The sequence below is a fragment of the Ranitomeya imitator genome, chromosome 2 (genome assembly GCF_032444005.1).
Source record: "Ranitomeya imitator isolate aRanImi1 chromosome 2, aRanImi1.pri, whole genome shotgun sequence".
NCBI lineage: Eukaryota > Metazoa > Chordata > Amphibia > Anura > Dendrobatidae > Ranitomeya > Ranitomeya imitator.
In genome coordinates this window covers 307553593-307579250 of record NC_091283.1, presented here as the reverse complement: position 1 = coordinate 307579250, position 25658 = coordinate 307553593, and the positions used below count along the sequence as shown (strand labels likewise).

Below are 25658 nucleotides of genomic sequence, written 5' to 3'. Positions count from 1 at the left end.
GGTGGACGCGACGGATCCGTCGCGAATTGCCGTTTCGGCGCAGACAAAAAACATTGCAATGTCCATCAGTCTAGACGTCCACCAAATCACATGGCGGATGGAACGTACGACCATCCGCCACAATCCGTCGCTAATGCAAGTCTATGGGAAAATAGCGGATCCGCCAAAAAAAAAAATGGCGGATCCGCTATTTGACGAAAACAGCGGATTCAAACTGACTCCAAAAGACTGAAGTGGGAAAGAGGCCTTAGTCAGCAATTCAACTTGCGTTCTAATCCATACAAAACTAGAGTACAATATCTACAAGTTCTATCTTCTTATATGCTTCCCCTTATTATCGCCAGGATTTTTGATACATCGACTCCTCTACTTCCCATTCAGGTCTCTACAATATCAGATCCTCTCAGTGAAGATCACCTATATAAGAGAATTTTCCTGATTTACCCATCAAGGATGAATATGGACAGAGACAAGATGGTGGAGAGGATATTACACCTCGCCCTAGAGATCCTCTTCCGGCTTACTGGAGAGGTGAGAGATTCTGATGACGTCACATTACATCATTGTTATCTATGGGAATAACAGATGGACAGAACTGGAGAGGTGAGGAGTCTGGAAATGTATGTAGTGAGATTTATGAATGTGTCTCTCCATAACCAGGATTACACAGTAGTGAAGACCTCTAGTGAGCCCTGTCAGGACCCTGTGTCTGAGGGATGGGGAAGACCCCTGAGCCCAATCATGGGGCTTCAACCTCACCCCCTGATACATGAGAACATCAATGACCAGAAGATCCTAGAACTCGCCTATAAGATTAATGAGCTGCTGTCTGTAGAGGTGACACTGCTGGGAATGCTGGGACATTATACAGTTACGCTATGAAGGGATCGGGGGGATGACGGTATCATTGTATGTGTCAGGTTCCTATAAGGTATCAGGATGTCTCCGTCTATTTCTCCATGGAGGAGTGGGAGTATTTAGAAGAACACAAAGATCTGTACAAGGACATCATGATGGAGATTCCCCAGCGCCTCATATCACCAGGTAATGGACTGGATTGAATACAGACGGCCTATAATTATCTGTATGTAAAGAATGAATTAAGTCCCTGTATGTTTCCTCCAGATCTATTCAGTAGGAGGACAACACCAGAGAGATGTCCCCATCCTCCTCTTCCACAGAACTGTAATCAAGAAGATCCCAATGTTTCTCAGGATCATCAGGTAGATAGAGAGGTGTCATGAGATCTCCCCTATGATGTGTAGACAACTGTGAAGGTTTTGTGCTCAGTTTTGTTTTATCCACCAGTATTAGGGTACTAGCTATTGAACCCGTTCTACGCCCAGGTGGCGAGCATTTATATTGGTATATGGTCTCCATCCTGGTATGTGCTGCTCCATCCTGCGTCCCCATCCTGTCATGTGCTGCTCCATCCTGCGTCCCCATTCTGTCATTTGCTGCTCCCATCATGTCATTTGCTGCTCCCATCCTGCGCCCGTTCTGTCATTTGCTGCTCCCATCCTGCGCCCCCGTTCTGTCATGTGCTGCTCCCATCCTGCGCCCGTTCTGTCATGTGCTGCTCCCATCCTGCGCCCGTTCTGTCATGTGCTGCTGCCATCCTGCGCCCGTTCTGTCATGTGCTGCTGCCATCCTGCGCCCGTTCTGTCATGTGCTGCTGCCATCCTGCGCCCGTTCTGTCATGTGCTGCTGCCATCCTGCGCCCGTTCTGTCATGTGCTGCTGCCATCCTGCGCCCGTTCTGTCATGTGCTGCTGCCATCCTGCGCCCGTTCTGTCATGTGCTGCTGCCATCCTGCGCCCGTTCTGTCATGTGCTGCTGCCATCCTGCGCCCGTTCTCATGTGCTGCTGCCATCCTGCGCCCGTTCTGTCATGTGCTGCTGCCATCCTGCGCCCATTCTGTCATGTGCTGCTGCCATCCTGCGCCCGTTCTGTCATGTGCTGCTGCCATCCTGCGCCCGTTCTGTCATGTGCTGCTGCCATCCTGCGCCCGTTCTGTCATGTGCTGCTGCCATCCTGCGCCCCTTCTGTCATGTGCTGCTCCCATCCTGCGCCCCCGTTCTGTCATGTGCTGCTCCCATCCTGCGCCCGTTCTGTCATGTGCTGCTGCCATCCTGCGCCCGTTCTGTCATGTGCTGCTGCCATCCTGCGCCCGTTCTGTCATGTGCTGCTGCCATCCTGCGCCCGTTCTGTCATGTGCTGCTGCCATCCTGCGCCCGTTCTGTCATGTGCTGCGGCCATCCTGCGCCCGTTCTGTCATGTGCTGCGGCCATCCTGCGCCCGTTCTGTCATGTGCTGCGGCCATCCTGCGCCCGTTCTGTCATGTGCTGCGGCCATCCTGCGCCCGTTCTGTCATGTGCTGCGGCCATCCTGCGCCCGTTCTGTCATGTGCTGCGGCCATCCTGCGCCCGTTCTGTCATGTGCTGCGGCCATCCTGCGCCCGTTCTGTCATGTGCTGCGGCCATCCTGCGCCCGTTCTGTCATGTGCTGCTCCCATCCTGCATTGTATTATATGCCCCCCATAAGACGCTCCAGTGTGTATGCCCCCGAATGCTGCTGCCATATAAAAAAAAAAAAATACCATACTCACCTATCGTCCGGCTCCACTGCAGGTATGTCTTCAAGAAAATGGCGCCGGAAAGCGGGGACTGCGCAGGCGCCGATTCCTGCTGCCGGAATCGGCGCCTGCGCAGTCCGCGCTTTCCGGCGCCATTTTCTTGAAGACACACCTGCAGTGGAGCCGGAGTGTGTCTTCAAGAAAATGGCACCGGAAAGCGCGGACTGCGCAGGCGCCGATTCCGGCAGCAGGAATCGGCGCCTGTGCAGTCCGCGCCCTCCGGAGCCGGGAGCAGAGGAGCCGGGAGACAGAGCCGCAAGCAGCGCTGGAACCGGGAAAGGTGAGTATACTTACCCTCCCTCCTGGCGGTCCCTGACTCTCCGGTGGAGATCGCGGTATGCGTTCAGTGCTTACGCATACCGCGATCTCCCGGGAGCGTCGCTCTGTGAGGCCCAGACTGCGCCGGCGCTTGCGCAGTCTATAGAGGCTTCGGACAGAGTGACGCTCCCAGCGTTATATTATAGATGTTCACACGTTCCTGATTTCCATCCTTTTTTTTTCAGGACTGTTTTTTAAAAAACTGCAGCTATTGGCAGAAAACGCAGGTCTTTTTTTGTCCTTTTTTTGTCCTTTTTTGATGTGTTTTTTGATGCGTTTTTTGATCCTTTTTTTATGCAGTTTTCTATGCAGAGACTGTGTGTTTCCTAGGAAGCTTTTTAGGGCTAAAATGGCTGAAAATACCCTAACCCTACCCCTAACCCTACCCCTAACCCTACCCCTAACCCTACCCCTAACCCTACCCCTAACCCTACCCCTAACCCTACCCCTAACCCTACCCCTAACCCTACCCCTAACCCTATTCTAACCTTAGTGAAAAAAAAAAAAAAAAATCTTAATTTTTTTTATTGTCCCTACCAATGGGGGTGACAAAGTGGGGGGGTGTCATTTACTATTTTTTTATTTTGATCACTGAGATAGGTTATATCTCAGTGATCAAAATGCACTTTGGAGCGAATCTGCCGGCCGGCAGATTCGGCGGGCGCACTGCGCATGCGCCCGCCATTTTGCAAGATGGCGGCGCCCAGGGAGAAGACGGCCGGACGGACACCGGGAGGCCGGGTAAGTATAAGGGGGGGAGATTAGGGCACGGGGGGGGGCATCGGAGCACGGGGGGGAGACATCGGAGCACGGGGGAGGGGCATCGGAGCATGGGGGGGTGGGATCGGGGCAGCCACACTCCACCCACGCACTTCCGCCCGCTTCCCCGCACTTCCTGCTGCAGCGGTTCTGCACCACGAACCGCAATAAAACCCGCAGATCTATTTTTGATCTGCGGGTTTTACTGCGGGATTGACCTCACAATGGAGGTCTATGGGTGCAGAACCGCTGCGGCTCCGAAAAAAGAAGTGACATGGTACTTCTTTTTTCCCGCAGCTATTCAGCGCGGCTTTTTTTTTTGAAATTCAGGACCATGTGCACAGTGGTTCCTGTTTTCCATAGGGTACATTGTACTGTACCCTGCATGGAAAACAGCTGCGGAACCGCAGCGGCAAAAACGCTGCGGTTCCGCAGTAAAAAACGCACTGTGTGAACATGGCCTTATGGTTGTTTTTTTTATTGTTGACAGCACCCACTGAGAGAGGAGATCCGCCCCCAGGAACAGGAAACCTACAGATAAGGGGCTGTCCCCCTCACCTCCTCAGTTGGTTTCTTGTTCCTGCGGGATCCTGCACAGGAAAGGATTCCTGGCCCTGTGCATACCACCTGTGTGGTGTCTGGGGAATGGCAGGGGCTGCGGCACCAGAAGCAGTGTCTGGAGATCCTTGCCTGTCAGTCTTCACCCTCATCTGATGGTGGATGATGTGAGGCCAAGATCTGGGAGAGGCTGTCCTGGCTCACACGGAACGTGGTGCGGTAGGATTAGGCTGGCACTCATCTTGTGGAGCGGGATGTGTGCATCAGCCACTCTGCTCTTCCATCGGGCAGTGCTTCCGGGTTTAGGCCCATGCATGCGCACTGCCCATTCAGCATTACTGAACTGAAATTGCTTGGGTTCACTTCCAGTGGTGCGGGGAGGCTATTTCTGGAGATGAACGGGCTGTAAGTATAAGATCCGGCGGCCTCCTGCTGCCAATGTGTCCCAAAGATGTCCTCTCCAGGAGAATCTGAGGTGCACCCACAGGTGGTGGAAGTGCAGCCGCACAGCAATCCCAAGAGCAGTACAAGAGTGTACGGAGTAAGCTGTACCATCTAGAACTCGTGCTGTGCCTCCGCTTCCAGAACTGCGGTACCACATCACAGCTTCACTGGGTGAGTGTTACATGACTCTGCCTACTAAGCTGATTCACCTTCTTTCTGTGTACCTCCCTTTCAGGCTAAGAAAACTAAAAAAGCCAAGCACAAAGAATGTGCCTTGTGCTCACAACCCCTTCCTGACCTCTATCTTAAAAGACTGTGTCAGAGTTGTATCAGCCAGACTTTAGAGGAGGAGTCCTCAGTTAGATCTACAAATTGCCTCTTCAGAGAAAAAGAGGACTTAAACTCTATAGCGCCACCTGTTGGAAGTAGCGATCCTACAAGTCACAATCAACCCTTTAACGAGTCGTGCAATATGACTTAGGATAAAAGCCAAATCAATATCTCAATTCGCAGACACGGTGTTTCGGGCTGTTGGCCCTCGTCAGTGCGAAGCATGAGAACTGATTTGGCTAGGTGAGAGGCTCTGGACTGGGGTCTAAGGGGTATCGTTTCTCCTTATGGAGAGTGACATACCATCTCTGGCTTGTCAAGGTAAGGAGGCTTATTCGCCGTGCAATGCTCCTCTGGGAAATATAATATGCAAATTGCCTCTTCAGAGGAGAGCATTTAGATCTGCTGATATACGATTAATGATAAGAGAGGAACTTCAGTCCTTAGGATGTTCAAACAGGCCTAAGAAACAGAAGTCTAAAGCAAGGAGTGTTACCCCTTTCTCCAGTTCTGCTTCCGGTAGTGACCAGGCTGGATCCTCTGGTGCTTCTGATTCATTGTCATCTGGTGAAGAAAGGCTATCTTTTTTTCCCATAGAGAGTATGGATAATGTGGTGATTTCAGTTAGAAATACCATGGGGCTTTTAGAGGTGAAAAAGGTTAGATCTACAAAGGAAATTGTTTGCAGGTCTCTCGCAGAAAGACGAGCTTTCCCGGTTATTGGTGTGGTGAAGGATTTGGTCAAAATGGAATGGAGCAAGCAGGGACAGCGCGAGGGTTCCTCTCTTCATGTTCCAGGAGGAGGTGTCCCTTTGAGGATGATGACCTGACAGCTTGGTCCAAGGTTCCCAAGGTGGACTCCGCAATGTCCTTGACTTCTAGGTATTTTGTCCTGCCTGCAGAAGATTCTGTGGTCCTATCTGACCCTCTAGACCAGTGTTTCTCAACTCCAATCCTCAAGACCCACCAACAGGTCATGTTTTCAGGATTTCCTAAAGGTACCTCAAGGTATATTGTATCATACAATTATTAGGTTCTGTAGAAGGACGTAGATCTGGGGATTTATTATGATGGAATATAGGCTGAACTGGATGGACAAATGTCTTTTTTCGGCCTTACTAACTGTTACTATGTTACTATGTTACCGTTACACTAAACGACTTACCAACGATCACGACCAGCGATACAACCTGGCCGTGATCGTTGGTAAGTCGTTGTGTGGTCGCTGGGGAGCTGTCACACAGACAGCTCTCTCCAGCGACCAACGATCCGGGGAACAACTTCGGCATCGTTGAAACTGTCTTCAACTATGCCGAAGTCCCCGGGTAACCAGGGTAAACATCGGGTTACTAAGTGCAGGGCCGCGCTTAGTAACCTGATATTTATCCTGGTTACCATTGTAGAAGTAAAAAAAAAAAAAAAAGTACATACATTCCGATGTCTGTCACGTCACGGAATGTGAGTATGTACTGTTTCCTTTTTTTAACTTTTACAATGGTAACCAGGGTAAATATCGGGTTACTAAACGCGAAGCGCAGCCCTGCGCTTAGTAACCCGATATTTACCCTGGTTACAAGTGAACACATCGCTGGATCGGCGTCACACACGCCGATCCAGCGATGACAGCGGGTGATCAGCGACCAAAAAAGGTCCTGATCATTCCCCAACGACCAACAATCTCCCAGCAGGGGCCTGATCGTTGGTCGCTGTCACACATAACGAGATCGTTAGCGGGATCGTTGCTACGTCACAAAAAGCGTGACGTTTTAACGAAATCGTTGTGTGAAGGTACCTTTAGTATTGCCCAGGTGATGGAATTAATGCTTGAGCAGGTAATGAAATTATCACCTGTGCAATACTAAGGAAATCCTTAAAACATGACCTGTTGGTGGGTCTTGAGGACTGGAGTTGAGAAACATTGCTCTAGACTGCAAAGCAGAGACATTACTTAAAAGATCATGGGAGTCCTATACCAGAGCCTTTAGACCGGCTATATCCAGCACATGTACTTGTTTGGGTAGACTAGCTGGAGGAACAGATCAAGTAAGGATTGTCTAGAGCAGTGTTCCCCAAGTCCGGCCCTCAAGAGCCACCAACTGGTCATGTTTTCAGGATTTCCTTAGTATTGCACAGGTGATGGAATCCTTGCCTGTGCAGGTGATGCAATTATCACCTGTGCAATACTAAGGAAATCCTGAAAACATGACCTGTTGGTGGCTCTTGAGGACCGGACTTTGGGAACACTGGTCTAGAGAGAGGCTGTCGTCCTCTATTCCATTGATCAGGGGAGCTATGCCCTATCTAGCCGATGTTTCTGTGTACTCCCTACACCTGGCAGCAAGGTCAGCTGGTCTTGTAAATTTTGTTTGTCGTGTCCTATGGCTGAAGGGCTGGAAGGGGGATGCACAAAGTCTAAATTGTGCGCAATTCCATGCCAGGGTGAGTTCCTCTTTGGCAGCGTGCTCGATTAGACTCTCAAGGCGGGAGAGAAAGAAGGGGTTCCCTAACCAGTCTGTTCCGTCCTACCGGAGGGCCTTCAGAAAGGGACCATTCAGTAGAAGGTGTCCTTATGAAAACCAAGATCACTGGGAGACAAAGGAGACCAAACAAAAAGGTGCCCATTTTAGCGGATCCTCTCCCAGGAAGAGTAATAAATTCCATTGACCCTGACCCTCCTGTGGGCGGCAGGTTAAAAAAATTTTGCCACAGATGACGAGAGATCACTTTTAATCCCTGGACCCTGGGCTTAGTAAAATCGGGGTTGAAACTACAGTTTTGTCGAATCCCCTCAGATTCCTTTGTCATCACTTCTCTTAGATCCCCGGCACAACAGGAGGCTCTTGAGTTGGAGGTTTTATGTCTATTATCTAAGCATGTCCTGATGGAGGTCCCGGGAGACCAGGGAAGGGGATTCCATGGTAAGTGAAAACGTCCAGGATAGTTACTACGGATGCTAGTCCTGATGGATGGGGAGCTCATATGGACCCCTGGCTCAGGGGCAGTGGTCCATAGAGGAGGCTGATGACTCCTCAAATCTAAAGGAACTAAAGGCAGTCAGTCATGCTCTACATCACTTTCGCCCACAGCTGCGGGGGTCTCATGTGAGAGTTTTGTCGGACAATACCATGTCAGTTGCATACGTAAATTGGCAAGGCGGAACTTGATCAAAAGTGCTGATGTCTACTGTGGCAGAGGTTCTCAAACTGGCTTAAACCCATCTCTTGTCCCTTTCAGCCATTCACAAACAGGAGAGTGGAAAATCTCAAAGCGGACTTCCTCAGTCACCATACGTTATATCAGAGAGAATGGGTTCTCGGTCACCAAGTATTCAGGAAGTTAGTGGACTTGTGGGGGCTTCAGGAAATAGACTTGTTTGCTACCAGGGACAACTGAAGGGTCCAAAGGTTTGCCTCCCTGAACAGGGCAGATCAGCTGGAGATGGTCGACTCCCTCCAGTTCCCTTGGCGGTTCAGTCTAGCCTATGCGTTTCCCCCAATGATGGTGCTTCCACTAGTCATCAAGAAGATCAGGGACGAGAGGGCAAGGGTAATTCTCATTGCTCCTTTCTGGCCCAAGAGACCATAGTTTTCATGGCTCAGAGCCATGTCCATATCTGACCCCTTGATCCTCCCATCAGAACCGGGCTTCTCTCTCGGGGTCCATTACGTCATCCTCGCATGATGGGTCTCCACTTGATGGCGTGGAACTTGAGAGGCAGTGGTTGAAATTAAGGGGGTTTTCAGACATCCTGATTAGTACCAGTCTGCAGAGTAGGAAAGAATCCACGATGCAGATATACAGTAGAGTGTGGAGGAAGTTCCTTAATTTTCATACTGGGCCCTTCTCTAGTGAGGTTCCAGTTGCTGCATTTCTCAAGTTTCTGCAGAAGGGTCGGGTGGTGGGTCTTTCAGTTAACACCTTAAAGTTTCAGATATCCGGTTTGAGATCCCTATATAGTTGTAATATTGCGGGAGATAGATGGGTTGCACGGTTTATTTCAGTGTGTGAGCGTAGCTACCCTGAACACATTGCTCGCTTGCCTCCCTGGAACCTGAACCTGGATCGTGATGCCCTGATGGGTCCTCCTTTTGAACCTTTAGAGTCTGTCGCTTTAAAGTACATATCATTAAAGACTGCTCTGTTAGTTGCTTTAACATCAGCTAAAAGTTAGTGACATACAGGCTCTATCTATCTACCCTCCTTTCCTGTTAGTATTTTCTGATAAAATACTGCTGAAGCCAGACCCTTCCTACCTCCCTAAGGTAGCTGCCAGGTTTCATAGAATAGAATAAGCTATGGAGGATATCCCCTATATAAAGCATAACCTTTACTCTGAGTTGTGGACACAGCTGACATCTGTGGACTATGTATTGGGATTCCCTGCCACTGCGGGACCCATAGAAGCACAGACTTATACGGACCTGTATGGTTTCCATGTGATTGAACGTTTTTTTAGACTATTTAATAGACCCACTGGTCGCCACTTCGCATTTTATACACTCCCCTGATGAGTCTCCACCATTGGAGTTGAAACGCGTTGGGAGAAGACAGACATCTTGGTTATTTTTTCTTGGTTGGTGGGTGTCCATAGCAGGACCTACTTGGGGCCTGTCCTTTTCAGGACAGGAGCTCTGTGGAGGGTTTACAGGGAAGACAGTAGTGACACATTATTTCCCTACCCTCTAGCCTGTTATTTACCTTTTGGAACCACCTCCCTTACAGAACGTGAGGGATTCTTTCTATTCGTCCGTCTAATTTTTTATATTGAGCACTGATTCACTTGAGCACATTGTTTAGTGTCTATGTATGTGTGTGTTAGGATCCGAGTATTTTAATTATAAATATTAACCCCTTAATCCCATATGACGTACTATCCCGTCCAGGTGACCTGGGACTTAATTCCCATGGACGGGATAGTACGTCATATGCGATCGGCCGCGCTCACGGGGGGAGCGCGGCCGATCGCGGCCGGGTGTCAGCTGCCTATCGCAGCTGACATCCGGCACTATGTGCCAGGAGCGGTCACGGACCGCTCCCGGCACATTAACCCCCGGCACACCGCGATCAAAGATGATCGCGGTGTGCCGGCGGTGCAGGGAAGCATCGCGCAGGGAGAGGGCTCCCTGCGGGCTTCCCTGAGACGATCGGTACACGGTGATGTGCTCACCGTGTACCGAGCGTCTTCTCCCTGCAGTCCCCGGATCCAAAATGGCCGCCGGGCTGCATCCGGGTCCTGCAGGGAGCACTTCCGGGTCAGGATCAGGCTGCAGCTGCAGCTCTAATCCTGCCCGGCTGTATGTCAGATCACCGATCTAACAGAGTGCTGTGCACACTGTCAGATCGGTGATCTGTGATGTCCCCCCCTGGGACAAAGTGAAAAAGTAAAAAAAAAAATTTCCACACTTGTAAAAAAAAAAAAAAAAAAAAATTCCTAAATAAAGCAGAAAAAAAAAAATATTATTCCCATAAATACATTTCTTTACATAAAAAAAAAACAAAAAAAACAATAAAAGTACACATATTTAGTATCGCCGCGTCCGTAACGACCCGACCTATAAAACTGGCCCACTAGTTAACCCCTTCAGTGAACACCGTAAGAAAAAAAAAAAAAAAACGAGCCAAAAAACAACGCTTTATTATCATAACGCTGAACAAAAAGTGGAATAACACGCGATCAAAAAGACGGATATAAATAACCATGGTACCTCTGAAAACGTCATCTTGTCCCGCAAAAAACGAGCCGCCATATAGCATCATAACCAAAAAAATAAAAAAGTTATAGTCCTGAGAATAAAGCGATGCCAAAATAATTATTTTTTCTATAAAATAGCTTTTATCGTATAAAAGCGCCAAAACATAAAAAAAATGATATAAATGAGGTATCGCTGTAATCGTACTGACCCGAAGAATAAAACTGCTTCATCAATTTTACCAAACGCGGAACGGTATAAACGCCTCCCCCAAAAGAAATTCATGAATAGCTGGTTTTTGGTCATTCTGCCTCACAAAAAATCGGAATAAAAAGCGATCAAAAACTGTCACATGTCCGAAAATGTAACCGATAAAAACGTCAACTCGTCCCGCAAAAAACAAGACCTCACATGACTCTGTGGACCAAAATATGGAAAAATTATAGGTCTCAAAATGTGGAGACGCAAAAACTTTTTTGCTATAAAAAGCGTCTTTTAGTGTGTGACGGCTGCCAATCATAAAAATCCGATATAAAAAACTCGCTATAAAAGTAAATCAAACCCCCCTTCATCACCCCCTTAGTTAGGCTAGGTTCACATTGCGTTAATGGGTTAACGCTAACGGACAGCGTTGCACGGCGAAAATGTCACAATTAACGCCGTGCAACGGGTCCGTTAGCACAACCATTGACAGCAATGTGATTTTCGGGTGTAGAGCATCGCTAGAGCGTGCCATTTTCGGCTCGCGCTAGCAAGGTGCCGTTCTTTTGTGGCGCGCCTCAGACGCTGCTTGCAGCGTCCGCGGCGCGCCCGAGGTCCGATCCCCGATCTTCCAGAGCGGGGACGTTAACGCGACCACTAAACACGACACCTAAAAAGACATTGCGTTAGCGCAATCCGCTAGTGCTAAACGGATTTCCCTAATGCAATGTGAACCTAGCCTTAGGGAAAAATAATAAAATTAAAAAAAATGTATTTATTTCCATTTTCCCATTAGGGTTAGGGTTAGGGCTAGGGTTAGGGCTAGGGTTAGGGTTAGGGATTGTATTACATTTACGGTTGGGATTAGGGTTGGGATTAGAATTAGGGGTGTGTCAGGGTTAGGTGTGTGGTTAGGGTTACAGTTGGGATTAGGGTTAGGGGTGCGTTTGGATTAGGGTTTCAGTTATAATTGGGGGTTTCCACTGTTTAGACACATCAGGGGCTCTCCAAACGCGACATGGCGTCCGATCTCAATTCCAGCCAATTCTGCATTGAAAAAGTAAAACAGTGCTCCTTCACTTCCGAGCTCTCCCGTGCGCCCAAACAGGGGTTTACCCCAACATATGGGGTATCATCGTACTCGAGACAAATTGGACAACAACTTTTTGGGTCCAAGTTCTCTTGTTATCCTTGGGAAAATAAAAATTTGGGGGGCTAAAAATCATTTTTGTGGGAAAAAAAAGGATTTTTTATTTTCACGGCTCTGCGTTGTAAACTGTAGTGAAACACTTGGGGGTTCAAAGTTTTCACAACACATCTAGATAAGTTCCATGGGAGGTCTAGTTTCAATATGGGGTCACTTGTGGGGGGTTTGTACTGTTTGGGTACATCAGGGGCTCTGCAAATGCAACGTGACGCCTGCAGACCAATCCATCTAAGTCTGCATTCCAAATGGCGCTCCTTCCCTTCCGAGCTCTGCCATGCGCCCAAACAGTGGTTCCCCCCCACATACGGGGTATCAGCGTACTCAGGACAAATTGAACAACAACTTTTGGGGTCCAATTTATTCTGTTACCCTTGTAAAAATACAAAGCTGGGGGCTAAAAAATCATTTTTGTGAAAAAAAAAAAGAATTTTTATTTTCACGGCTCTGCGTTATAAACTGTAGTGAAACACTTAGGGGTTCAAAGTTCTCACAACACATCTAGATAAGTTCCTTGGGAGGTCTAGTTTCTAATATGGGGTCACTTGTGGGTGGTTTCTACTGTTTGGGTACATCAGGGGCTCTGCAAATGCAACGTGACGCCTGCAGACCAATCCATCTAAGTCTGCATTCCAAATGGCGCTCCTTCCCTTCCGAGCTCTGCCATGCGCCCAAACAGTGGTTCCCCCCCACATATGGGGTATCAGCGTACTCAGGACAAATTGGACAACAACTTTTGGGGTCCAATTTATTATGTTACCCTTGTGAAAATACAAAACTGGGGGCTAAAAAATAATTTTTGCGAAAAAAAAAAAAAAATTATTTTAACGGCTCTGCGTTATAAACTGTAGTGAAACATTTGGGGGTTCAAAGCTCTCAAAACACATCTAGATAAGTTCCTTATGGGGTCTAGTTTCCAAAATGGTGTCACTTGTGGGGGGTTTTAATGTTTAGGCACATCAGGGGCTCTCCAAACCAACATGGCGTCCCAACTTAATTCCAGTCAATTTTGCATTGAAAAGTCAAACGGCGCTCCTTCCCTTCCGAGCTCTGCTATGCACCCAAAAAGTGGTTTACCCCCACATATGGGGTATCGTCGCACTCAGGACAAATTGCACAACAACTTTTGTGGTCTAATTTCTTCTCTTACCCTTGGGAAAATAAAAAATTGGGGGCGAAAAGATCATTTTTGTGAAAAAATAAGATTTTTTATTTTTACGGCTCTGCATTATAAACTTCTGTGAAGCACTTGTTGGGTCAAAGTGCTCACCACACATCTAGATAAGTTCCTTAAGGGGTCTACTTTTCAAAATGGTGTCACTTGTGAGGGGTTCCAATGTTTAGGCACATCAGGGGCTCTCCAAACGCAACATGGCGTCCCATCTCAATTCCAGTCAATTTTGCATTGAAAAGTCAAATGGCGCTCCTTCCCTTCCGAGCTCTGCCATACGCCCAAACAATGGTTTACACCCATATATGGGGTATCAGCGTACTCAGGACAAATTGGCCAACAATTTTTGAGGTCCAATTTCTTCTCTTACTCTTGGGAAAATAAAAAATTGGGGGCGAAAAGATCATTTTTGTGAAAAAATATGATTTTTTATTTTTACGGCTCTGCATTATAAACTTCTGTGAAGCAATTGGTGGGTCAAAGTGGTCACCACACATCTAGATAAGTTCCTTAGGGTGTCTACTTTCCAAAATGGTGTCACTTGTGGGGGGGTTTCAATGTTTAGGCACATCAGTGGCTCTCCAAACGCAACATGGTGTCCCATCTCAATTCCTGTCAATTTTGCATTTAAAAGTCAAATGGCGCTCCTTCCCTTCCGAGCTCTGCCATGCGCCCAAACAGTGGTTTACTCCCACATATGGGCTATCAGCGTACTCAGTACAGATTGTACAACAATGTTTGGCATCCATTTTATCCTGTTACCCTTGGTAAAATAAAACAAATTGGAGCTGAAATAAATTTTGTGTGAAAAAAAGTTAAATATTCATTCTTATTTAAACATTCCAAAAATTCCTGTGAAACCCCTGAAGGGTTAATAAACTTCTTGAATGTGGTTTTGAGCACCTTGAGGGGTGCAGTTTTTAGAATGGTCTCACACTTGGGTATTTTCTATCATATAGACCCCTCAAAATGACATCAAATGAGATGTGGTCCCTAAAAAAAAATGGTGTTGTAAAAATGAGAAATTGCTGGTCAACTTTTAACCCTTATAACTCCCTAACAAAAAAAAATTTTGGTTCCAAAATTGTGCTGATGTAAAGTAGACATGTGGGAAATGTTACTTATTAAGTATTTTGCGTGAGATATCTCTGTGATTTAAGGGCATAAAAATTTAAAGTTGGAAAATTGCGAAACTTTCTAAATTTTCGCCAAATTTCCGTTTTTTTCACAAATAAACGCAAGTTATATCGAATAAATGTTACTACTAAAATGAAGTACAATATGTCACGAGAAAACAATGTCAGAATCGCCAAGATCCGTTGAAGCGTTCCAGAGTTATAACCTCATAAAGGGACAGTGGTCAGAATTGTAAAAATTGGCCCGGTCATTAACGTGCAAACCACCCTCGGGGCTTAAGGGGTTAAAGGTTATGTTTTATATAGGGGATATCCTCCATAGCTTATTCTATTAGTGATCCAGGGGATTTAGACACGGACAATTCTACTATATGCCTTAGCTGCATTCCAGGTTTCCTAGAAGTCAGGGGATTTTTCTTCCCTCCTTTTTTGATAACCCTTCTCCTGCTGAGTAAGAGAGATTCCACACCTTAGATGTCAGAGCTATCTTACATTATATAGGCAACACTCATCCCTGGAGGCCAGAGTAGGGCTTTGTGTCTTTTCAGGGCCACAGGAAGGGGTTTGGAGTCACAAGGAGCACTTTATCACGTTGGATCACAGATACAATCTGTCTGGCCTATTCAGCAAAGGGTAAAGGTCCTCCGGATGGAATAAGGGCACATTCGACACAGGCTATAGCATCCTCCTTGGCTGAGAAGTCAGATGTCTCGATTGATCTGATATGTAATGCTGCAACATGGTCTTCACATCTACCTTTTACAACCACTAGTGACTCGATTTGTCATCTTCTGATTTGCTTTTCGGGAGATCTGTCCTCAATATGGTGGTCCCTCCCAGATGATGGTTCTCTGAAAGACTCTCAGTGGGTACTGTCATGGTGAGGATAAACTGATTACTTACCGGTAATTGTATTTTATGGAGTCCATGACAGCACCCACTCACTTCCCTCCCTTAGTAGCATATAATAGAGATGTGTATGTAATTCACTCCGGGTGATGGTAGTATATATTGAGGTATATGTTTATACATATCGTGTGGTTTTTGAAGATGTTCTAATGTTTTCTTGGCGGTTCCTCTTGTACTCTGTAATGCAACCGAGGAGGTGAGGGGGACTGCCCCTTTTTATCTGTAGGTTTCCTGTTCCTGGGGGCGGATCCCCTCTCTCAGTGGATACTGTCGTGGACTCCATAAAATACAATTACCGGTAAGTAATCCAATTTATACTTGTGTAATGAGAACGGTGGAGATGGTAGGATTAGAGCTGATCATAGATGTAACTCCATCTGTCTGTGACAATATTTGTTTTAGGGTGAAGATCTGATCCATATTAATACTACAGAGTCATTTGTGAGGGATGATGAGAGGTGTAAAGAGAAGATTCCTTCATATGCCTACCCAGGTGAGTAGTAACCACTAAATGCAGGGAAGTCACAGATTCTTCTGTCACCGGCTATGGCTGCTTTATCGGTGGTGTAGTCTGGCTGGATCACAATCATGTGATCACCATTTTGCCTCTAGACCATAACATTCTCCTCTATCCAAAACTGTTCAAATGACTTTGGGTATTAAAAGCCCTTTTCTATAGAACATATTGTTAGGTGTCGAGTTCCCGCCACTGCACAGCAGGAATCTCGAGCCACCTCCACTGCAGTCTCCCATTCTTCTTCAGCTGCAGTGGAGCCTGCTCAGCGGAGACATCTGTCCCAGCGTCTGGCTCAGGCAGATACTTTGCGCTTGGTTACTGCTTATCTTCCTGGCTCAGCCATTGTAACCAGCACTGTTCTGCGGCGAGCAGATGCTCCTAGGACTAAGTCCTGCTTTTCCTCTACTGAGCATGCCCAATGGATGACCTCTCATTGGAGGTCAGGGGTCACGTGCTCCGGTCCTGAAGCAGTTCCTATTGTGTTGAGGGAGGATCTAAATTGATCCTTCACGGTTGACTCAGTGATTTCCAAATTAATTTACAGGGCGTTGCCGGCAACTGAAAATGACCAGACGGAGACGTGTGCCTCTGTATGGGGGATCGAGCAGATCTCTGGATCTCGTTTATTGTGTATGAATTTTCATAGTCCTAGAAGTTATACTTCAACCAATCAGCATAAGAACACGCTCACAGTTCTTAACCTATTAGAATGCAGGAAAACTTAACCCATGAGGATACAGAAAAAACGGAAACTACAGATATGGTCATGTTTTCTTGGCATAAAAGACATACTAACAGATGCCTCAGTCTTGTACAGCAATACACCCCTGAGTCTCTTATCTGGCTCGAGTTAGAACACTCAAGGTCTTTATACCAATTATGAACCATAGAATAGTTGAATAACAGGCTTGTGAAAAACAAGATAAAGTTACTTCATGGCAGCTGTAACCTTTTACCTAATTAAATAACAGAATTTATCTTTAACCAACAAGAAAATGGAGTCAAAGCACAAAATGGAGAATCTTTCATAATTTGTTCCTTCACAATTGGACCACTAGGAAGGTCCTGGTATCAACCTATGTTCATGTGTGTATGAGTTTAGCTACCTCGTGGTCTGTCAGCTCAGGGTCTGCTGTAAGGCTACTTTCACACTTCCGTCGGTACAGGGCCGTCTCAAACCGTCAGCTTGACATACGTTTAGAACAACAGTTTTACAATGCATCCGCTACCCATTGTGATGAGTGGGGAGGAGGGGGCTGAGTTCCGGCTGCGCATGCGCGGTCGGAAATGGCGGAACCGACGGACAAAAAAAGTTACATTGAACTTTTTTGTCACGGCGGACCACTAAAACATGATTCGTCCGTCGCACGATGGATGCGACGTGTGGCCATCCGTTGCAATCCGTCGTCCATTAAAGTGTATGGCAAAAAAACGCATCCTGCGGGCACATTTGCAGGATCCGTTTTTTTGCCATAACGACTGATTGCGACGGAGGCAAAAAGACGGAAGTGTGAAAGTAGCCTTAGCCGTTAGAATTCTGGCACCTCCGGAGAGGAGTTTGTGTGTATGAATTCAGGGCTAGCGTATAGCCAATAGAATTCCGACACCTTCGGAGAGTGAGTTGTTTGAGTGCTGTTGCTGACTGTACGACCACTGTAAGCTACATGCTCCGTTAGTGAGCTTTGATTCCCTGTGAGGTTAACAAGGTACAGCGTCTTCTTTAATCCCTGTGACTCTGTAGTAAGAGTTCGCTCATGTACAGACCGGGTGATGGAACCCGTGTCTATTCAGGCGTATTGCCGCCATATAGTGCTGCCATTTACTAGCAGCAGGTTCCACTCCTGCACAGTGGACCCTGGGCTGCGAACGCACCTATTCTATCTCAGTATTTACTCGGTGCGTTCCGCCATCCCTAACACATGTAGCCTGGAGGATCCACCTACTCCCTGAAATTAGGAGATGCTGACCGTAACTTTCCCAGGTCTGTAAACTGCAAAGCCAAATGACAGCGTAAGTAGAATGAGCTGACAAGTTATAAAGTCACTTGAAGAAAAATACTATGATGGGCATGTAAGGGAAAGCGGAGGGTATTGATGCTGTTGGCTTCCTAGTACCCTGATATCTTATTGGCTGAATCTACCTTCTCTTCCTTCTGTGCTGCTGAATGTGCTCATATGGTCCCTACAAGACCAGGTCCAGTCTTTCTGGCCAAACTTCACTTTTATGATCAACAACATTAAATGTGCAGTGAGGCAAAGTGTGAATTTCTGTACTAGAACAGAGTTTCCCTTTATACTGAATTTTCAATTTCTTTTAAAACCAAATAACTTCAAGGAGGATTGTGATAAACTACATAAAATACATTACACCTGTGCCATGATATATCTCTAAGCTGTGCATGGCTGATGGCTGTAATATACATTTATTCACACCTGCAGGAGATGTGTTGGCATGGCTCGAGCCCTGGTTTCATGGATTCACTCCACGTCATATATTACATTATGCTTTCAATCCTCAGGAATTCTGATTAATGCACAATCTCTACTGAAATGGGGTGCTAATACTTTCTCTACTATTCTGGACAGGACTCATAATGGCTCCAGTGGTCCACCATAAATGAGTGCAACTCTGGTTTAGTGTTGGAGCTATCCCCTCATACATACGTTGTTGTTGGGGATGTATCATGCAATAAAAAACTGTCTATTTTTACCTGTTCATCTGTATGATAGTTTGATTGTATGGGATCGCCCTGCCTGTTATCTGAGTCTGTAACTTTGTGTTAGTCCTTTCCTACATCGGGTGTAAATGTACGCCGATGACTGATACCTTCCCTTTGATGTGGGTTCCGGCGGTAAGCGCACATCTTTCCCGGCGCATGTCAGCTGTTTTGAACAGCTGACATGTGCAAGGAACAGCCGCGGATAGAATCGCGATCCACCCCCTGCTATTAACACGTTAAATGCCGCTGCCAAATGCTGACAGCAGCATTTAACATGCTCTTCTGGCAATCACGCCAGAAATCCGCCCATCGGTGACCCCTGTCACGTGATCACGGGTCACCGATGGGTTGGCATGACAACCAGAGGTCTCCTGTAGACCTCTATGGTTGTCACTGCTGGCTTGCTGTGAGCGCCGCCACATAGTGGGTGCTCATATCAAGTCAGTAATTCTTCTACATCCAGGTGATCTGATCATCGCTTGTATGTAGCTCAGCCGATCGCTTCATGGCAGCTTCTAGTCTTCAATGGAGACTATTAAAGCATGTCAAAAGTGTAAAAAAAAAAAAAAAAAAAAATTAAAAAATATGTTGAAACCACCCCCCTTTTGCCCTATTTAAAATAAAACAATAAAAAATCAAACATACAAAATGTGTATCACCACGTTCAGAATCACCCGATATATCAATATTAAAAAGTAACCTGATTGCTAAACGGTATAGCGAGGAAAAAAAGTCGTAACACCAGAATTACGTTTTTTCCAGGACGTCCCTCCTGACAGCACCACCAGGAGGTTGTCCTTCTTATCCTTGATAGGGACAGGAAACACAGAAGAGGTTAAATAGCCCCTCCCCACCTCCACCCCTCAGTGTTTTTCCTGTCCCTATCAGGGACAGACGCAGAGGAGTATTGGTACGGCTTACCGTGCTGAAGATTCCATGTAACCGGTCGAGCAGGGCTCCCGGAGCGGCCTCATCCCTCTCCTGAGGGCTCTGAGCAGGCGGAGCAGGACTCCGCATGATAGCGCTGACACCGCTGGAGGTCGCTCAGCGCTGGTTGAGCTGTGCTGCCGACTCCGGTGCATCCCTCTTCAGAGGGCTCTGCACCTTTTGCTGCACCCGGATATCGGCGATGATCCTGCCAACACGCGCCAGGGAGTGCGGCAGGTTGGCCCTGCAGGTAGTGCCTCAGATCGGTGCGCAGTGGGCGCGCCGCGTCACCGGGGCGCACCGCGTCTATGAGTGCGCTGCTTCGAGGACGCTGCAATTACCTATGGCGCTGACTTCCAGTGGCTTCGGGCTGTATCATACAGCTGAAGATTGAAATTCCCACCCATCAGCAGTGGGCGTTAGAGACCCGCAGTGATCACCGGCAGCTGAGCTCGGAAGGAGGACGAATCAGAGTATTTGAAGACAGGTAAGAGTTCCTATTTAATCATGAACATCTGACTGCACACTGATCCTAGAGAGATGGAGGGTGCGGATCGTCCAGAGATCCTGTCCTCAGAGCTCGCCCATGATCATGTAAGTTATACATAGGGGGATTGTAACACATTTACAACACAAGCTATAGGGCTTCTCCGTCTCTATTGAAGGATAAGGAGGCATCCAAGCGCCCAGCGTCAGGCCAAGAGCGCAGGACGAGTAAATGCCCTCTATGCTCCAATAGGCTACCAGAGGGGCATAAGAAGAAAGTGTATGATAAATGTATGGCAGGACTGCTTAAAGGAGAACAGACTTCCCTTCTGGATAGTATAAAAACTATGATCAGAGAGGAAATACCGTCCAGTGTCGGCGCTGATGCCAGTCGAATCTCCCCGCCCTAAGAGACCTAGGTGGGAACAGAATTTTAGTTCAGAAGAAGGGGAGCTTTCAGCTTACTCCGTATCCGATTCCATGGAGGGAGAGTGCTCTTCAAATATCCTCCAAGAGGAAAAGAAGAGATATCTATTTTCTTCTGAGCACAGACATTACTACAGGCCGTCAGAAATACCATGAGAGTAGAGGAGGCCACGGAACCCCTTACGGTCCAAGACGAGATGTTTGGGGGGCTTAGAGCTCGTAGAAGCAGTGTTTCCCGTGAATCGCCATATTCAAGAAATGATCTTGGAAGAATAGGGTGATGTAGGGAAAAAACTGATAGTCCCAAGAGATTTCAAATATCGTTTGCCCTTTGATCCAGAGGAGACCAAAATCTGGGAATTCGTTCCTAAAGTGGATATACCTGTAGCCAAGGTCTCAAAAAAGACCGCCATCCCATTTGAGGATTCCTCGGGTCTCAAAGATCCTATGGACAAAAGATCTGAAGATCTCCTCAAAAAGGCCTGGGAAGCTTCAGCCGCTATCATGAAGACCAATATTGTGGCCACCTCAGTTGCCAGGTCAATGTCAATGTGGGTAGAAAAACTAGAGACCCAGATTAACAATAAAACTCCCAGAGATGATATCCTGAAGGCTTTACCACTCCTGAGGATAGCAACAGACCTTATGGCCGATGTTTCGGCAGAGTCAGTGCGGTTTGCTGCAAGAAGCAATGCTTTATCTAATGCAGCAAGAAGAGCTCTATGGCTCAGATCATGGTCCGGTGATACACAGTCAAAAAACAAACTGTGTTCAATACCCTTCTCTGGCCTTCATGTCTTCGGTCCAGTATTGGACGAATTGCTTGAAAAAGCAGCGGATAAGGAAAAGGGTTTTCCTGAAGAAAAACCGAAAAACACACCGTCCTTTCATAGGACTCTATTCCATCCCAGGCAAGACTATAGAGGGAAAGGGAAGGGCGGGAGATGGAGCTACCCGAAAGGTGGTAGAGGCAGGGGTACCTTTCAGGACCGAAAATCAAAAACTAATAAACAATGACGCCAACTTAGTGGGTGGAAGACTTCAGTACTTCCTACAGGGTTGGCAAAACATCACTCAAAACCCATGGATCCTAAGTTTGATAGAACGAGGGTACAAAATAGAGTTCAGCCAAACACCTCCCAAAAGATTTTGCCTAACTCAGACCCAGTCTTTATCGGTTCAGCAGAGACTTCTAAAGGATATTCAAGAACTTATCCAGATAAAAGCCATCATTCCGGTACCCCATGCCAAGAGATTCAGAGGACACTATTCGAGTCTATTCTCCATTAAAAAAAAAACCGAGTGGAGAATTCCGTACGATTATAAACCTGAAACCTTTAAATCGATCAGTTGCTTACAAGCGATTCAAAATGGAATCCCTCAAATCTGCAATACCTCTGATCCAGAAAGGATCAGTAATGAGCACATTAGATCTAAAAAGTGCCTATTACCAGGTTCCCATCTTCGCCTCACACCAACAGTATCTCAGATTCGCCATAAAAGACCAGGGTCAAATTCTACACTATCAGTTCACATGTCTGCCATTCGGCATCTCGTCTGCTCCCAGAATATTCACCAAACTCATGGCAGAAGTGATGGCGTTCTTGACAGAAAAAGGGATACTCACTGTCCCTTATCTGGACGACATCCTACTCATAGCAGACTCTCCACAACAGATGGAAGAGAACTTATCAACAACGATTTCACTCCTGGAAAAGCTAGGATGGCTAATAAACTTCAAAAAGTCAAGCCTCAAACCCGAAACAAGAAAATCATTTCTTGGGGTAATCCTAGACTCAGTTCAGGAACATGCGTACCTCCCACATCACAAGCAGGAGTCATTCAAAAAAAGAAATCCAAAAATTACAGAAGCAGAAGCAAACATTAACATTTAACACTTTCAGTGCCATCCTCAGTTTTCCCTTATTGTGTACTCTGTATATGTTATGACTGTATTATTGTATTTTTAATATATTGGTATAAATAAAAACGTATTTTTACATTTTGGGACATGTACTCTGTGTTTCTTCTTGGGTTTTCTCCATTCAGAGACTTAGACCTACAATTCACAGTTCAGTGCCTCCCTGGGACCTAAACCTAGTGCTAAATGAACTTTCTAAGGAACCATATGAGCCACTAGCTCAAGCAGACCTGAGAGTCGTAACATTTAAGGCTCTCTTCCTGGTGGCAATAACGTCAGCGCGTTGTGTTGGTGAGATCCAATCTTTCTCTATTAAACATCCATACTTAAAGGTCCAGTATGACTGTATCATCCTTAAACTAAATCCCGGGTTCCTTCCTAAAGTGGTTTCAGACTTCCACAGAAGTCAAGAAATTGTTCTGCCTACATTCTGCCAGAATTTCAGTAATGACAAAGATCATTTTCTTCACGCTTTAGATGTAAAAAGGATAATTTTACACTACTTGGAGATCACAGATGGCTGGAGGATTGACTCTAACCTCTTCATCCAGATGGCCGGAAAGAACAAAGGCAAGAAAGCATCCAAAGCTACTCTAGCAAGATGGATTAAATCTACCATCACGGCAGCCTATATCTCGGCAGGAAGAACTCCTCCAGAAAGCCTCAGGGTGCATTCGTTGAGAGCAATCTCCACCTCATGGGCAGAAAGCGCTGGGGCGTCTATGGACCAAATATGCAAAGCTGCGACATGGTCGAGGTCAAATACTTTTTGTAGACATAAGTTAGACATAACTGTAAATCAAGACTACATTTGGGAGGAAAGTCCTCCAGGCTGTAATCCCACCCTAAAAATGAGGAGTTATTTGGTATTTCTCCTGGTGGTGCTGTCAGGAGGGACGTCCTGGAAAGTAGGAATTAGTCCTATCGGTAAGTATGTTTCCAGGAGTCCATCATGACAGCACCCCTTATATACCCTCCCTTGAGTTCCTCTCTGATATGTGATGTAAACATGTGTAGAAGGGAATTTCAATAAAATAGAGTTGCATCCATCCTGGTGTGGTACTTGGAAAAATCACTGAGGGGTGGAGGTGGGGAGGGGCTGTTTAACCTCTTCTGTGTTTCCTGTCCCTATCAAGGATAAGGACAACCTCCTGGTGGTGCTGTCATGATGGACTCCTGGAAACATACTTATCGGTAGGACTAATTCCTACTATTTGGTCGCCACGACATTGCATTAACATGCAATAACAGGCGATCAAAAGATCGTATTGGCACTAAAATGGTATAATTAAAAACGTCAGCTCGGTGTGCAAAAAAATAAGCCCTCACTCAACCCATGATCACGAAAAATGGACACACTACGGGTATCGGAAAATGGCGCAATTTATTTATTTTAACAAAGTTTGGAATTTTTTTCGCCACTTAGATTAAGAAAAGGACATGTTTGGTGTCTATGAATTCGTAATAACCTGGAAAATCATAATGGTGGGTCAGTTTTAGTATTTAATAAACATAGTAAAAAAGCAAGACCAAAAACAACTGTGGGATTGGGCTTTTTTGCAATTTCACCGCACTTGGAATTTTTTTCCCCCGTTTTCCAGTACGCGTTATGTTAAAATTAAGCGCTCATTCAAAAATACAACTCAACCTACAAAAATAGTCCTCACATGGCAATATTTACCAAAAAAATAGTTATGGCTCTGGGAAGCAGGGGAGCAAAAAATTAAAATGCAAAACCAAAAATACCTCTGGTCGTTAAGGGGTTAAAAAGGGTCTCCATTCCCTTCTTCAAATGCTTGAGATTTAAATTTATCACACGTCAGCTTTGCACTATTAAGCTGCATACGCATTTTCGCAGCGTTTTATTACGTGTGTAAATGCTCTAAAAACGCAATGGAATACTAAAGTAAGGTAATTCAATGACAATCCTGAAGTGTTCTGCACATTATCAGTAGGTTTCCGTCCGTATTTGCAGTACTTTATTTTCTGCAACATGTCAATTCTTTTTGCGTTTCTGCAGTTTTTTGGACTCATTAACTTCAACTGAGTCAGTCAAATCTGCAGCAAAAACAGGTGTAAAAAGGTTTGTGGATTTGCTGCAGATTTGCTGCCAAAAAAACTGCAAATTGTCAAAGGAAAATAATGTCAGAAGGAGGAAGTGTGGGCAGAGAATGTCTGTGTGTGGGCGGAGAATATATGCATGTGGGTGTGTGTACTCATGCGACGTGTATACCCAGGCGTCATCTGATGGGACTACTACCCCCATCTGGCTGCGTCTTTTGACAGGAGGTAATCGCTCCCACAGTGTATCACTGAGCTGCCGTGAGAGTTCACTGGAGTTAATCAGCTGATCAACTCCGGTGATCTCATTTACGGCATAGCTGTGGAGCGCCCCCAGACACAAGGCCGCGGGGTGCTCGGTACCGGTCCTCTGTCTCGGTGCTGGGGTTGTCACGGTGGCTGGACCCGGTCCGTGACCCTGCTAAGGGGCGTCCAATAAAAGGGTGATGTAGTTTGTCAAGTATTCATGACGCCACCTGTGGTATTCGGTCAGGGAGACAGACACTGCCTAGGGGTCCGCTGGGGTGATGGAATGGCAGCTAGATGGTGTACCTTCCCACAGGTGAAGTATATCCCCAGGGCGTCCCAGTAGTGTAGGTGGCGATGATGTGAGGCGCAGTTAATAACGAGTACACAGGGTTGCAGTCTCTTTACCTTTTTACTGAAGACTTCGGGATCCGCAATCCAGAGCACTGCTAACTGGGCTGGCTGAGTCCGGCCGGTCCAAAGGCACATCCAGAGTTCCCTTTGCAGGTGGAAATCAGTGCCTACCAACTAGCGCCTGTATGTTGTAGTTCTTCCCTGCTGAGCATTCGGGATAGTCCTCACAACTTTCGTATTCGTTCTTTCTCTCTACGTCCCCCAAGTATATCTGGCTAAGACACACCTGTTTGACGTGAAGGCTTAGAGCTATTCTGGGACCTTAGAGACGCCCCTCTCCACGTTTGCCCCCTATGTCTGCTTAGGTGATGTAAGGTAGACAGCCAACCTTTAATCAACTGTCCTGCCGCTGTTTGAAGTAATGCTTGAAATCTGTTACTTCCTCGGCGTTCCGGCCACCGGCTACTTGCCTCAGTAGGATGTTGCCGTTCTCGGGGCACGACTCCTACTGGTGTCTCCTTGTGCTGCGATTTCGTTTCTCACTTCTCCACAATATCCTTCACTTCGTATCCTTCCTTAGGATGCCGCCGCAAGGTAGTGCAGGCGCGGCACCGTAGCAATCTGTCCTTCTGCTAGGTACCTGCCAG

General features: G+C 46.6%; 1 protein-coding gene across 1 annotated transcript in view; it reads left to right on the top strand.

Moving 5' to 3' along the window:
• The first annotated feature begins 735 nt into the window (after window positions 1-735).
• The window catches only part of LOC138666458 (uncharacterized), a 31487-nt gene continuing 6564 nt past the window's right edge, over window positions 736-25658 (top strand). Inside the window, exons 1-11 of the mRNA XM_069754682.1 lie at window positions 736-837; window positions 921-1044; window positions 1126-1223; window positions 4949-5138; window positions 5946-6051; window positions 7861-7961; window positions 8278-8378; window positions 15757-15847; window positions 20770-21098; window positions 21613-21666; window positions 22479-23184. Coding sequence (XP_069610783.1) covers window positions 742-837; window positions 921-1044; window positions 1126-1223; window positions 4949-5138; window positions 5946-6051; window positions 7861-7961; window positions 8278-8378; window positions 15757-15847; window positions 20770-21098; window positions 21613-21666; window positions 22479-23184 — 1996 coding nt within the window. The 5' untranslated portion in view covers window positions 736-741. The remainder of the gene's footprint in view (window positions 838-920; window positions 1045-1125; window positions 1224-4948; window positions 5139-5945; window positions 6052-7860; window positions 7962-8277; window positions 8379-15756; window positions 15848-20769; window positions 21099-21612; window positions 21667-22478; window positions 23185-25658) is intronic.